The following is a 13,908-nucleotide window of genomic DNA, read 5'->3' on the forward strand; positions in this document are numbered from 1 at the left end:
CGCACAGTCAGACACACAAACACACACATACACGCACAGTCAGACACACAAACACACACACTCACAGTCACAGTCACAGTCTCACACACACACACACACACAGACGGGCAGAAGTTTGCAGTGAATGTCGTGGTCCTCAACTAGAGCTGAAAACCAACAGAGAACCTCGGATTGACTGACAGTCGACCTTCTCTGGACGTTCCCCTGATGTTCCCCTGATGTTCTCTGGACGTTCCGCTGACGTTCTCTGGACCTTCCCCTGATGTTCCCCTGACGTTCTCTGGACGTTCCCCCTGATGTTCCCCTGACGTTCTCTGGACGTTCCCCCTGATGTTCCCCTGACGTTCTCTGGACGTTCCCTGGATATTCTCAAGGAGACGGATGAGACCCTCCTCCAGACTGAAACAAAGAGAAGTGGCTTCTGCTTCTTCTTCCTCACTCCATGAGCTTTTAAAAGGAGCTCAAAGGTTAGCACACATACACACACACTCTCATACACACACACACACACACACACCCCTCCCACAAAGCAGGAAATAACACCGGTGACTTTTCTTCCACAAAAGTAAAATGATAATAAAAAATAAACTTTTATTTTGAAATTGTTTCCATTGCAAACATGATCTAATTCAGATGTGTGTGTGTGTGTGTGTGTGTGTGTGTGTAGACACTGATGATGTCCATCCAATGAGTGAATAAATACGTGTGTGTTCTAAAGGTCAGATTGTGGACAAACATCATGTCATTCAAATGTGTATTTAATCATTACAAGTCAACATGAAAACAGGCTCTGTTTCTTCCTTTCATGTCTTTTCTAATGTCAGCGAGAACCTGATCTTCAGACGTCCTTGTTCTGAAGAAGGTTGTAGATGAGGTGAGGAACAGGTCAGGCCTGATGGTGTCGCAGGAGAGTCATTGTGGCCTCCTCCTCCCAACACTCCACTTCCGAAGAAGACTCACGACGAGGGAGACGAGGTTCGAGGAAGACGAGGGGTGAGGAATGAGGAAGATGCGGGACGAAGCAGACAAAGGATGAGGAAGACGAAGCTGCTGCAGCTCAGAGCTGAAGAGAGAACGTCCTCCTGATTCCCTCAGAAGAGCCCGAGCGTTATTCTCAGGAGTCGTCTCCAAACAGCTGGTTACTCTCAAACAGGAACTTCATCTCATCACAGAAACCCTCGGCAGCTCCATGGAAACTAACCCAGACATACAAGAACCTTCCAGGACGGGGACCGGGCTCAAAGGTCCACCTCCACCCTCTGATCACCAATCAAAGATCCCATCGGCTCTGAAGAAGCCCATTGATCTCATCCAAAGCCTTTGATGTTTCACTGACTCATGTCTTTGAAGGTTTGGAGAGAAAAAAAAAGGAACCAAAAATAAAATGAAGAAAAGAAGCGAGAAGAAACCAGGTGAAAAGACAAGCTCAGCATTCCACCCATCATCCATCCATCTGTCCATCCATCATCCATCCATCCATCCACCCATCATCCATCCATCCATCCATCCACCCATCCATCCATCCATCCATCCATCCATCCCTTCAAATATATTGGGTAGATCAACAGATCAACAGATGGATGGACGAACTGATAAATAACTATGTAATTCAATGTAATATATGTAACTAAACAGGTAAAAATGGTCTCAGCAGCAGAGGTCTGGTCCAGACTTCATGTCCTCCTCCTCGCCCTCCTCGGGTTGCACCAGGGATCTTCTGCCGCCCCCGGCGGACACCTTTCCCACCAGGCCCGAGTCCAGCAGGGTCTCCTTCATCTGGAGGTTCTCCCTCTTCGCCGTCCGCCAGACCAGCTCCAGCTCCTCCTCCACGTCCCTGCAGACCAGAAGAGACACACCGAGCTAAAGGTTCATACAACCTTCTCGGTGTTCTTTTGCTTCTTCATTCTCAGGGATCTCATTCCCTAGAGCTGCTAAGTTCTCCGTCTCCTAGGTTCCCTGAGTTTGGTTTGGATGTTTTTAGGGTTCTATTGTCCGACTTCAGACCTCCTCGGGCTCCTCCAGACGGCGCAGGCCCGGAGAGCATCGGCGCCTGACCTTTCTTGATTTCTGGGGACAAAAGGAGGTTCTGGGACCATCTGGAAGGGAACAGGAACCCGGGAGAAGAGGGTTCCCTTCCAGCCGTCCAGGGGAGTTGGTCATCAACCCTGAGATCGAGATCTCTAGTTTCTCGTGGCTCCAGTACCTTCTGGGGGAGCCTCTGCCCGGTGTTTCTAATCTGTGGCACCAGTTCGGTGGAACGTCGGGTTCCTTGCTCTCAGAAGAACCTCAAACCGTGTGGAACCGAACCGAAGACCAGCAGGGGACGCCGAGTCCCTGAGGAAGTCTTTACTGTCTGGGTTCTCCCTCTGTTCTCCATCTGGGGTCCACAAGTGTTTGTTGATGCAGACTAAGAGGTCTGCAGGTGTGGAAGAGGATGAAAGGGTGGATGATTGGCAGCTGACAGGTTAAGCCCCGCCCCCTGCGCCTCATCGAACCCGGTCAAAGACAGGAACCTTCAAACTGACGGCTGGTCTTCATCTCCTTCTGCCCCCCCCCTCCTCTCATCTTCCTCATTCTACCCCCACCGTGTGGACTGCAGCATCTTCTCCTCAGCCTCCAGTCTGTCCGACAGCAGCTTCTGCAGGTGAAAGATCTCCCTCTGGTAGGAGGCCGTCCTTCCCTCCGCCGCCTCCTCCAGCGCCGCCAGCCGGCTGGACGCCTTCCTGCGGTACACCTGCGCAAAGACACACACACACACACACACACACACACAAACAAGGCGCCAATGAGTGACTGTAATCAAAAGGACAGAAAACAATTTGTCAAATTGTGGTGATCGGTGAGGAAGAAAGGACTTCCTGCAGGTTTGATGGAGAAGAGATGGAGCCATGGACAGGAGATACCCCACGTCCAGCGTAAGATGAAGGTAAACCGGGGGGATCGCTCATCATTTCACCCCGCCTCGAGTCCACACCGTCTTTCACCACCTGTGACCCCGAGTCCTCAAACCAGTGCCATGAGGCTTGGAGAGCTTTCATCCCCCCTCACTCTGGTCTACTCTGTAGACCTCACAGCACCTTCTAGTGGAGACAAAGACCTGTGACACCAATCACTGCAAAGACACAGGGAATTACAGGACTGCAGCACAAAAAGCTGGACATGAGAAGCTCCAGCTCCGCTAGCTGGACGTGAGAAGCTCCAGCTCTGCTAACGGGACGTGAGAAGCTCCAGGACCGCTAGCTGGACGTGAGAAGCTCCAGGACTGCTAGCTGGACGTGTGCAACTGAAGAAAGGCACATGATGACATGATGTTCAAACGGTGCTTCATCCAAATGTTCATGGTTGCGGTTGTTGTGAAGGTCCACCAGGAACCTTCAGCCCTCTGATGGAGGCCAGAACATCGGGTCGGTCAGGTTCACTGCGGAGGAGGTCCTCCTCAGCTGGCCGTGGCTGTTGGTTCTGATGAGAAGATGTGTTGCGGGCCTCGTGGTGGACGGTGGTCCAGGATCTGATCCCTGATCAGTGATTGGCAGGTCAGGAGGAACAAATCAGGAGGTGATATTAAACCTGAGAAATCAGTGATAAACCTGAACCTGTAGGTTAACGTGAGATTTTTCTTCTCCATCTTCATCTTCATTAGATTCACCAGGTCCCCTTCTCCAACCTTGGGCCCCATGGCCTCCTCCAAAAGACCCAGGTCACTGGAATAAACGGAGGATTACTTCTTTTCCCTACAGCTGCTCCTACTTTACTGCTGGAGGTCTCCAGATGGTCTTCTCCCCATGACACAGCAGCTCATCAGCATCCATGCAGGAGACCAAGACCTCCACATGCATGTAGGAGACTATGGCCTCCACATGCATGTAGGAGACTATGACCTCCACATCCATGTAGGAGACCACCCCCAAAGCGCTTCCTTGCTGCTATGGCAGCGGTCGATTAGCCAGCTGGGCTCAGCAGGGGGCCATCTTTGAAACTGAAGGTCAACTCAAATAAGAAGAAGATAAAGTAGAAGAAGAGAAGCCCTCAGACATTATCTGCGATGGGCAGTGGGACTAAGATAATTGGTGAAAACACAGTCCTGAAAGCCCATTTACAACTTCATAACTCATCCATGAGACCTCCGACACAGCAGATGTATCCACAGGACAAAGAGGTGAGGTGGTGAGGTTTGGGGTCCAGAGCTCCTGTCCTTGAGGAAGGTCCCTCGGCGTCACGTCGACATCAACGTCTGCATCCATATGTGAGCCAAGCCGGGGTCCATGGCCTGCCCGAGGAGGTGACGGCAGCCAGAGAACATTGCCTTCAGTGATCTTCTGGGGCTTCCTGGTTGATTCTGATTGTTCTATTGAATCTGTGCACATTGTGCATCTTCTCCATGGTTCACCATGGTTCTCCATGGTTCTCCATGGTTCTCCATAGTTCTCCATAGTTCTCCCTCCAACCCTACCCCCCTCTGAAGGAACCTTCCCACATTAAAAAGAGGAACAAGCGACTCACTTTCACCTCCTCCTGCAGTTTCCCGAAGCGCAGTGTGGTCTTCAGGACCCTGCTGATGGATCCCTGCTTCTCCTGCTGGAGCACCAAAGCCTGAGAGGGAAAAGGGGGGAAACCAGGGGTTACCCATCTGGGAGGGGAAGGAGGGCGTGGACACAAGAGGATCACGGGAAGGGTCAACAAAAGAGAAGGACAATGAGATGGAGAAGCTTCAAATATCAACACCACGGTGACACATCCTCCAACAAGCAGAAGACGATCAGACATCAGAAGCAGATTCTCAGCCCATAAAGTGTCCTGGACTCCAGCAGCTTCGTACGGGTGTTTACTCTGGCAGCTCCTCAAAATCTGCCTGGTTCAGGCAGCACAGTCGCGGTGGAGGAACCCTCTCCATCCTGGTCCTGCAAACATCTGCTTGTCCCTTCATGTATGACAGCGGCCAGACCTCCATCTGCTCCGTCGGCCTAATGTTCCCGCCAGAACGTCGAGGCGATGCCCCGAGGAGCAGACAGGAGAACATGTGCAGAACCAACCATGTGCAGTAGCTGGTCACGCTCCTTGGAGACCAGGTCGGCCACGGCCATGACGTTCTCCAGGTGCCGGCGGGTCTTCTCCTCCCTGAGCGCCGCCTGGTCCCTCTGCTGCTTCAGCACACAGGCCTTCTGCTCCAGCTTCCTGGAGGAGGAACAAGGAGACAACACGTCACCGGCGCCGCTTCATCTGACAGCCTCTGTGGAGGACAGCAGATCTGGAACGGCAGATCAGCTCCCAGTGACTCTGGAGCTCCAGGGAGGACCTAACGAAGGAGGGCTTGCAACGGCCCAGGTCCTACCACCTGGAGGAGCTCGAGCGTCTCCTCTGTGACCACGGCAAGCTCCGAGCTCGGGAGGGACGACCCGAAGCTTCGGGTGGACGTCGGCGGTGTGATGCGAAGGCACCTGCTGTCCCGCCTGCTGAGCTCCAGCTCCGCCTCCAGACGGCGGGCGCCGCTCGCTGCTCCGTCCCCGGCCAGCGCCAGGAGCCGGGTCTCCTCCTGTAGGACGGCCACCCGGAGCCTCAGCTCCTCCGCCTGGCTCTTGCTCCTGCTCTGCTGCTGCTCCGCACGCCTGCCGGCCCAGAGAACATCACACCACGCTTTGAGAGCCCACGGCCGGGTCTCCAGAGGGAACGCGTGGAACCTTCTACACGGAGACTAAGAACATCTGGGGCTTCTCCGATCTCGTCCAGTCTGTCAGAGATCGATAAAGGTCTACCAGCGGCGGGTTAGAGTGAGGGTGAGGGTGAGGGCTTTGCTTCCAGACGAGAAGGTGTCTGGTCAGAGGAGGAGATATCTAGTTGCACAAGAAGGTGTCTAGTCAAATGAGAAGGTATCTAGGAAACTAGTAAGTGGGGAAAGTATCTAGTTAGAGAAGGAGGTATCTAGTCAGAAAAGGAGGCATTTCGTCACACAAGAAGGAACGTTGTCAAATGAGAAGGTATCTAGTAAGAGGAGGAGGTATCTAGTCCAACAAGAAGGTACCGTCTGAGCTTGCCGGTGATGCTGCAGTGCTCTTCGAATGTGACAGAGTCCTTCAGGCGGGCCTGGACGCTCTGCAGCTCCTTCAGGACCTGCTGCACCTCCTTCTGGCTCTCCTGCAGCTCCTCCTGGAGGCCCTGCTGCTCCACCTCCAGCAGCATCAGCTGCTTTGACAGTTTGGACACTGTGTGTGTGTGTGTGTGTGTGTGTGTGTGTGTGTGTGTGTGTGTTTGTCATTGTTACATCATCACTCCACAGCTTGAAGAAGAATGACAGAGTGGATTGAGGAGAGCTGTGCTGCGTGTGAGGCTAATGCTTACTAAAGGCTAAGCTAGCTAGCAGGCAGGAGAAGACCAGAGCTTCTCACCGCCCTCCACCAGGAACAAGACGCTGTGCCGTACCTTCTGTCTGGTGTCTGCTGCGGTCAGCTTCCGCTCTGAGCTGATGCTCCTCCAGCTGGTCCATCAGAACCTGGTTCTCCTGCAGAACCAGACGGGCCTGCTGATGGAGCTGGAGGCTGCAGAGACAAGGAGGGAGATGAGGCCGTGTCCTCTCACCGAGGAGGACCACGAGGCATGAAGATGGTACATTGAGGGGCTCTTTCTGGATGAGGCACATGGAGGAACCAGGGAGCTATATTTATGATTATTGAGAAGTCTTCTCTGACAAGACTCCATCAGAAGAGAGCCTTTGAGGAGGAGCTGCCAGAAGGTGACATCTTACTTACTTCTGCTCCTGGACGTCTCCACCGCTCTCGACAGCCTCCCGGTGGAGCTTCTCGTTCTCCCTGATGACCTCCTGGGTCTGGAGACGCAGCCTCTTCACCTCTTCCTGCAGCAGAAGGACAATGATCAAGGAGGAACCTGTGTAGATGGCCCCGCTCCCAGACACCCGGCGAGAAGATCCTATCTATAGAAAGACTGCTCTGGTTTGGTGACCATCTGATTGCAGTACAATCCAGAGACAGACCCAATAATCCCATCCAGACCAGAAGGTCTGACATGGAGGAGGTTAATCCTCCACCTGACGGGGTGGGATTACAATCTAGTCAAGGTAGTGCAGGAGAGAAGGTCCAACACATCATCTGACAAGCTGGACAAACTGCAGAAGCACCAGTAAATGGACTCGGTGACTCCCTGGCCATCCCAGATTACCTGTGTGGCTTGCAAGAGTTCGTCTTTCTCCTTCATCCTGTCTTCGTAGGCCAGGACCAGTGGAGACAGATACTTCATGTCCAGCTGGGAGGAGACAAAAAGACACGGTCAGAGGAGGACATCTGAGCAGAACCTGGGGGAAAGTAGGAGAGGAACCCGAGCACTGACCAGCCAGGGAGGAGGAGAACCCGTCTTAGGTAGACCACCAACCCTGGACATCTGGAGAAGATGCAGGGACATGGCTGATGGACAGGTTGGTTTAACCCTTCGATCTCTCGCACGCACGTACGCGCGCGCACACGCACGCACACACACACGCACACACACACACACACACACAAACACACAAACACACACACACACACACCTCTTGCTTGGAGAGCTGCCTGAAGCGCGCCTGGTAGCAGCTCAGCTCCACGCTGAGACGATGGACCGTCAGCTTGAGGCCGTGGTTCTCGTCCACCAGCTCCTGGGCCTGCTGCCTGAGGTTCTGCAGCTCGGCTCCTGCTGCAGAGAAGATGGACACCAGCAGCTCAGCTCCACGGCTGGTGTTTGATGGAGCAGAGGGTTTGAGAAGAGAGGGACTGAAGCGGGAGAGGATGTGGTCTGCAGGCTGACCTTGGACCAACAACAACCGTGAGCTGAAAACAGACCTCTTCACCAAGCTCCACCCCACTAATCGCACTTAGACCCCCCCCCCCCCTAAAAAAACTAAAAAATGAATGTATGTCTGGATGCATATGGTTCTGAGTCGGCTATTTGGTAGAGCGGTGACTTCTGAGATACTTTGGCTCTTCGGTGACTGAATTGCAGTTTTTGTAAGTCTCTTTGGAAAGAAGCGTCTGCTAAATGACTGGAATGTAATGTAATGTAACAAACTGCCTTCACAGTTCTGTCCTTCTGGCCACCAGGCGAGGACCTCCTCACCTGCCTTTCTCCACCCATGTCCTTCAGCCCTCCCTTTGTGCCCCCCTGCTGGCGGAGGTCCAGCAGGTCAGCCCAGCCTCCTCTACACCCTCCATCTCCTCCACCTCCATCCCTCCTCCACCCCCCACTTCCTCCTCCATCTCTGTCTTCATCTCCATCTCTACCCCATCTCTTCCCTCCTCCTCCCTGGTACCTGGGCTGGGTCTGGAGAAGGAGGAGGCCTTGCTGTGGTTGAAGCTCCTCTCTAGGCGCTGCAGCCTGTCCTCCAGACGACTCTGCCTGTCCTCGGAGTCGGTCTCCCTGCGAGCAGGGCGCTCGCTTTCCCAGGACCTGCCCGCTGGATCATCTGAAAGGGCGAGCAGAAATATCGCTTATCCCGGACGATCTGATTCTGGAGATGGTTGCTTCTCCAGCCACAAGGAGAGCCGGCCTGGGGAAGACCAGAGGATGACCTACAGGGGTCTACTGGAAAGCCTCCAGCAGCAGTATCTTCATTTCCATCTTCATGGATGGAATGCTGAAGGTGATCTTCAGTGTCACTCCATGACATACTTACTGTGTGTGTGCGTTTGTGCTGGTTCTCTGGTTCCACCCACCTGGAACCTCCTCTCTCCGACCCCTCGAGATCTTCTTCATGCTGGTCTTGGAGGTAATGCTGCAGGTGCAGGGTTCAGGAGGCTGGGCGTCGCTGACCTCCGTCCGTTCTGAGAAGCCAAGAACACGGAGAGGTTTGTAAGAAGAGGGCTCTTGAAGCATCAGAGGATGCTCCTGCAGACATCCAGACACCGTGAGGAGGTCCTCTGCTCTGCTCGCTGTGCTCCTCTTTGCTCACAGCTTCTATCCACAGAGCTCTCCTGGCTCTCCTGAGGAACCTTAGAGGTCACAGAAGAACAATGACCACAGCGCGTGCTAGGATCTCCTACCTGGAGATGGTGTCCTCCTGCCTGACCGGGACTCGGACCGAAGCGAGCTGCTCTGGAAGGCAGAACATGGGCAGACAGCAGGTCAGTCGGGTTCTACACCTTCTCAGGGTTCTCCTGCAGAGACCGGTGACTTTAACATCACCACAACCCTGAGGAGGGGAGTGTGAGGCGGAACCAGACCCGAGGAGGTCAGCAGATCTGGAGCAGATCTAAAGACACGGTGCCGTCACATGACCAAAGGACATGATGATTTTCACCCTGAGGGACCCGGGTTCCTGTGGACTCAAGATTGGAAGATTACTGGAATTCAAAAATTGCACCAGCTGGTCTTTAGTTCTGGTTCTAGTTCTGTTAGGTGGTAGAACAGCCAGCTGAAGCTCCAGAACCTGTGAAGATTCAACAGTGATAAGAGGAGCCCCGAGGACCTGATGGACGGCCTCCTGGGATTAGACCTGCAACCTTCAGGCAACCTAAGTGAGAACGCCGATTCTGTGAGGAGAATCCTCTCCTTCCGACATCAGCCTTCATGAAGAGGGTTGGCTCTCCCTGTTGAGCCCAGCCTCTGGGGATCAACTAACATCTGACAGCCAAACAACGGCTCAGTGACTAGAAAGCAAAGTTCCGGTGATGTTAAAGAAAGGCCTCTTCCATGTTACGATAATGTCTCGGTGATGTTAAAATAACATCTCTATGATGGTAAAGTAACGACTGTTTGATGGTAAAGTAACATCTTTATGATGGTACAGTAACATCTGTGATGTTAAAGTTACAACTTTGATGGTAAAGTAACATCTGTGATGTTAAGAGGAACACCTCTTTGATGTTCAAGTAACGCTACTACGATGGTAAAGTAACATCTGTGATGTTAAAGTAACGCCTCTTTGATGGTAAAGTAACATCTGTGATGTTAAGAGGAACACCTCTTTGATGTTCAAGTAACGCTACTACGATGGTAAAGTAACATCTCTGATGTTAAGAGGAACACCTCTTTAATGTTAAAGTAACGCTACTACGATGGTAAAGTAACATCTGTGATGTTAAAGTAACGCCTCTTTGATGGTAAAGTAACATCTGTGATGTTAAGAGGAACACCTCTTTGATGTTCAAGTAACGCTACTACGATGGTAAAGTAACATCTGTGATGTTAAGAGGAACACCTCTTTAATGTTAAAGTAACGCTACTACGATGGAAAAGTAACATCTGTGATGTTAAAGTAACGCCTCTTTGATGGTAAAGTAACATCTGTGATGTTAAGAGGAACACCTCTTTGATGCCCAAGTAACGCTACTACGATGGTAAAGTAACATCTCTGATGTTAAAGTTACAACTATGATGTTAAAGTAATGCCTCTTTGATGGTAAAGTAACATCTCGATGATGTTAAAGAAACATCTGTGTGATTTGACCCAAACGAGCAGTGTAGCTGCTGTGATCCTTGACCTCCTGACGGACACGTACGAAGTGCCGGTGTGTTTGGGAACGAGGTCCTTCCAGAAGAAGAGAGGCGTCACCGACAGTAGAAGCTCACCTCGGGCTTCATGGGCAGGGAGTAGAGGGGTTCCAGGGGGAGCTCCTCCTGACTGTCCAGACTCTGGTAGATATGATTGCCTCCATCCTCCTCCTCCTCCTCCTCCTCGGAGCTCTCGGGGGACGACAGTGGCGGCCGGCAGAGGACCTCCTCGGACCGCCCGCCTCTGCGGACGGGGAGAGTCCGGGGTTAGGTGGTCGTATCCATGACGACTGCAGGCAGACGGTCGTTATGGACACTGCGTCAGGGACCAGAGGAGACAGACTAGACCAGGGGTCAGGAACCTTTTTGATTGGGAGAGCCATAAAAGCCAAATATTTCTACATATATTTCATTTACAACCATATAGTGTTTTTAACGTATAATGAATTAAATATGTCTTACTTTTAATGCGACTTCTGGTGCTGCATGGCCCTTAATATTTGACCCTTTCATCGATGCAATTTTATCAGTGCATATCAGACATACCGCAGATCCAAATGCAAAATCCTTTGTCCTCGCAGCCCCGAATGCACGGTAACCATCGTCTTTTTTTCTTTTCGCCATCTTTTCTGTTACGAGGGTCGACGCGGATAAACTAGTTGGCTATCTGATAACATGGATTTCTTCACCTTCACAACGACCAGGACGTGCTAGGAAGCCATTGGTTCCCAACCCGAGCAACGGGTGACCCCTGAAATTTATCTTCAAAACTAATTTCTGTCGACTTTAAAATGACATAGTTTTGTGTAGAAATATCACAAATACTTTAAAATTACTTCCAAACTGCTTTTCTTTTTTTCAACTCAAAATTGTCTGGGAGCCACAGGCCGTCACCGGAAGAACCATAGCTTCCCGACAGCCGGACGAGACCGTCTGATATTCTCCTCTGTAATCCGCAGCTCCTGCAGACATCGATCGAGATCGAGTCCCGGTTTCTTCAGGCAGGACATTCTCGTTAGGGGACCAGATGGGACGAAGGTGAGGGAATCTGACCTACAGTCCGCACCCACAGCTTTAATGGACCTGAGGAGCTTCTGAGAAGCTTCTTCATCTCAGACGATCCTCCAGGTGGGTCGGTTTAGGGTTAGGGCGGCCTTCAGGTGGACCGAAGCTCGAGGAACCTTAGGACTTATCGTCTCTCGAAGATCTCAGAGGACCTCACCTGCCCGGGGGGCCGGCGCCGAGGACGGGCTCGGACGAGAAGGACTCGGACCGCTCTGTCTCCGAGAAGGATCTGGGCCGGGCGGGGGGGAGGGCCCAGGTCTGGCCCGTCAGAGACGACGACAAGATGGCCGCCGCCAAGGCTGACCTGGACACACAGACACAGACACACACACACACACACACACACACACACACCTTTGTTCACTTCAACTCATCATTCTAAAGAGACATCTGACGCACACACGCACTCACGCATGCACGGTCACACACACACACACACACACACACACACACACACACACACACACATTCCCAGGAGGAGAGGCGTCAGTGGGCGGAGCCTGTGTGTACCTGTGTCTCTCAGGTGAGGGGGCGGGGCTGCGGGGGGGCGGGGTACGAGGCACAGCGGCTTTGGGGGCAATGGAGGCTGCTGGGACCAGGCCAGGAGCTATGTGCTTCTACACACACACACGCACACACACGCACACACACACAGACACAGACACAGACACACACAGCATTAAGGTTCTCCAGGAAGGACCTCCGTCCTGGAGAAGGTTCCTCAGGTTTCAGCAGCAAGCCGTTAGCATCTGAGGGTGAAGACATGGAGACCCCCGGTGGAAGGAGAGGGTGAAGTTGGAGGAGAGGTGGAGAGGGAGAGGATGAAGGAGAGAGTGAAGTTGGAGGAGATGCTCAGGGTGATGGTTATGATGGTGAAGAAGCAGACGACGCAGATGATCAAGCTGAGCTCAGGAATTTGAGATGACCCTCCAGAAAACTGCCGAGATTTGTTCTGGTGGGGATTCTGGAGAGGTTTAGGAGGTTACTTCGGTTTCTGACCCTGTCAGGTTCTCCAAGAAGCTCACCAAGCCCCACCCTGCTAGAATCCCCGACAGGACGCTCTCGGACGTCTGTCTGTGGAGGAACCGCCGCCGGTAGAACCTACGAAGCTGCGGCTCTTCTCCCTCCTGAAGCTGAGCCTCCTCATGTCTCCTCGGGGAGCAGGACGGAGCTTCGCGGGAAGTCCTTCTCCTCCTTCTCCCCCTTCTTCTGCTCCTTCTTCTTCTTCTGCCTCTCCTCGCCGCGGTCCCGGGCGGAGGTTTCCGGTTCGAAGCCGCCCGGTTCTTCTCCAAACATTCAGACCAACTCTTTCCGCCTCCAACCACTCGGATCCAGACGCTTCTCCGCCAGGAGACACATCATATTAAGCGTTGCGCTGATTGGCTGGTTTCCGCACCACCGGCCAATCAGAGATCGGCTTCATTTACCTAGCAACGGCCCGGCTCAGCACTGCGCCTGCGCGTAAGCCTCGGCCACCAGGGGGCGCCGTGGCCCCGCGGATGAAGTCAATCCTACGAGAACTAAAGGCCCCCAGACATGCTGTCTCTCTGGCCCAGTTTCATGAATCCTGCAACTAATAGAAACACTGAAACAATGTTCTGGGTCTCGGCAGCAGAACCCGCGGCCCGGGACAGCCAGCCAATCAGGGCTCATCAGAATTAGACATTATTTTTCAGAGAAAATGTCTTCCCAAGCACATTGATTTGTCTTCTGGATGAACCGACATCACAATGCAAATGCTTCAAATGCGATTGTAATGAGGAGACAAGAGGAAAGCAACGTTCTCCTCAAAGGGCCCTTTGAAGGAAAGGACAGGTATTTATTTGTCCTTCAGCATTTCATCTCCACTCCAGCATAACTGATTATTTACACTGATCCCCCCCCCCCCGTGGGAAAGAGGAGGTTGCTGTGACAGATAAGCCTGCTGTGGTCACAGTAGAGTGAGGTGATAAGAGACTTCACAAAACAAAACACTCCCCCCCCCCCCCGTACTACCCCATACCCCTCCATACCCGTCCATTCCCCTCATACCCAAATCCAAACATGTTTTCATTCAGCTGTGCTGAAAACAGATCCCAACCACATCCAGGAGATGCTCACTTGAGACCCAGTGGAACCCCAGTGGAACCCCAGGAGGGATGAGGACGGCGGAGTCAGCAAGGACGTCTGTTGGGGGTTCAGAAGAAGAGAGGCCTGATGGTAAAAGTTAATCACATGTTCCTCCGGGTTCCACAAGGGAGGATTAGCCCATCATGTGATCCACAGCCGGCCTCCGATACACCTGCTGTGTGTGTGTGTGTTCTGGCCTCCAGCAGGCGGGGCTCCTTGCAGGTTGGGAACGAGTGGAATGAGGTTTGATTGCAGTCCAAGCCAGGG

General features: G+C 52.8%; 1 protein-coding gene across 1 annotated transcript; it reads right to left on the minus strand.

Annotated features, from left to right (window-relative positions):
• Positions 1 to 577: 577 nt before the first annotated feature.
• Positions 578 to 13,552, minus strand: cep89 (centrosomal protein 89). The gene is made up of 17 exons (XM_086174575.1): positions 13,545 to 13,552; positions 11,690 to 11,836; positions 10,546 to 10,711; positions 9,018 to 9,069; positions 8,691 to 8,798; positions 8,288 to 8,440; positions 7,535 to 7,674; positions 7,336 to 7,386; positions 7,168 to 7,251; positions 6,741 to 6,844; positions 6,415 to 6,530; positions 6,017 to 6,197; positions 5,436 to 5,603; positions 5,031 to 5,172; positions 4,501 to 4,590; positions 2,586 to 2,734; positions 578 to 1,834 (listed from the first exon to the last, which is right to left on the minus strand). The coding sequence occupies exons 1-17, from the start codon at positions 13,550 to 13,552 to the stop codon at positions 1,648 to 1,650; spliced, it is 2,046 nt and encodes a 681-aa protein (XP_086030701.1). The 3' UTR covers positions 578 to 1,647.
• Between the last annotated feature and the right edge of the window lie 356 nt (positions 13,553 to 13,908).

The sequence above is a fragment of the Fistularia commersonii genome, chromosome 27 (genome assembly GCF_037954325.1).
Source record: "Fistularia commersonii isolate RoL2024-O1a breed Wild chromosome 27, RoL_Fcom_v1.0, whole genome shotgun sequence".
Taxonomy (NCBI): domain Eukaryota; kingdom Metazoa; phylum Chordata; class Actinopteri; order Syngnathiformes; family Fistulariidae; genus Fistularia; species Fistularia commersonii.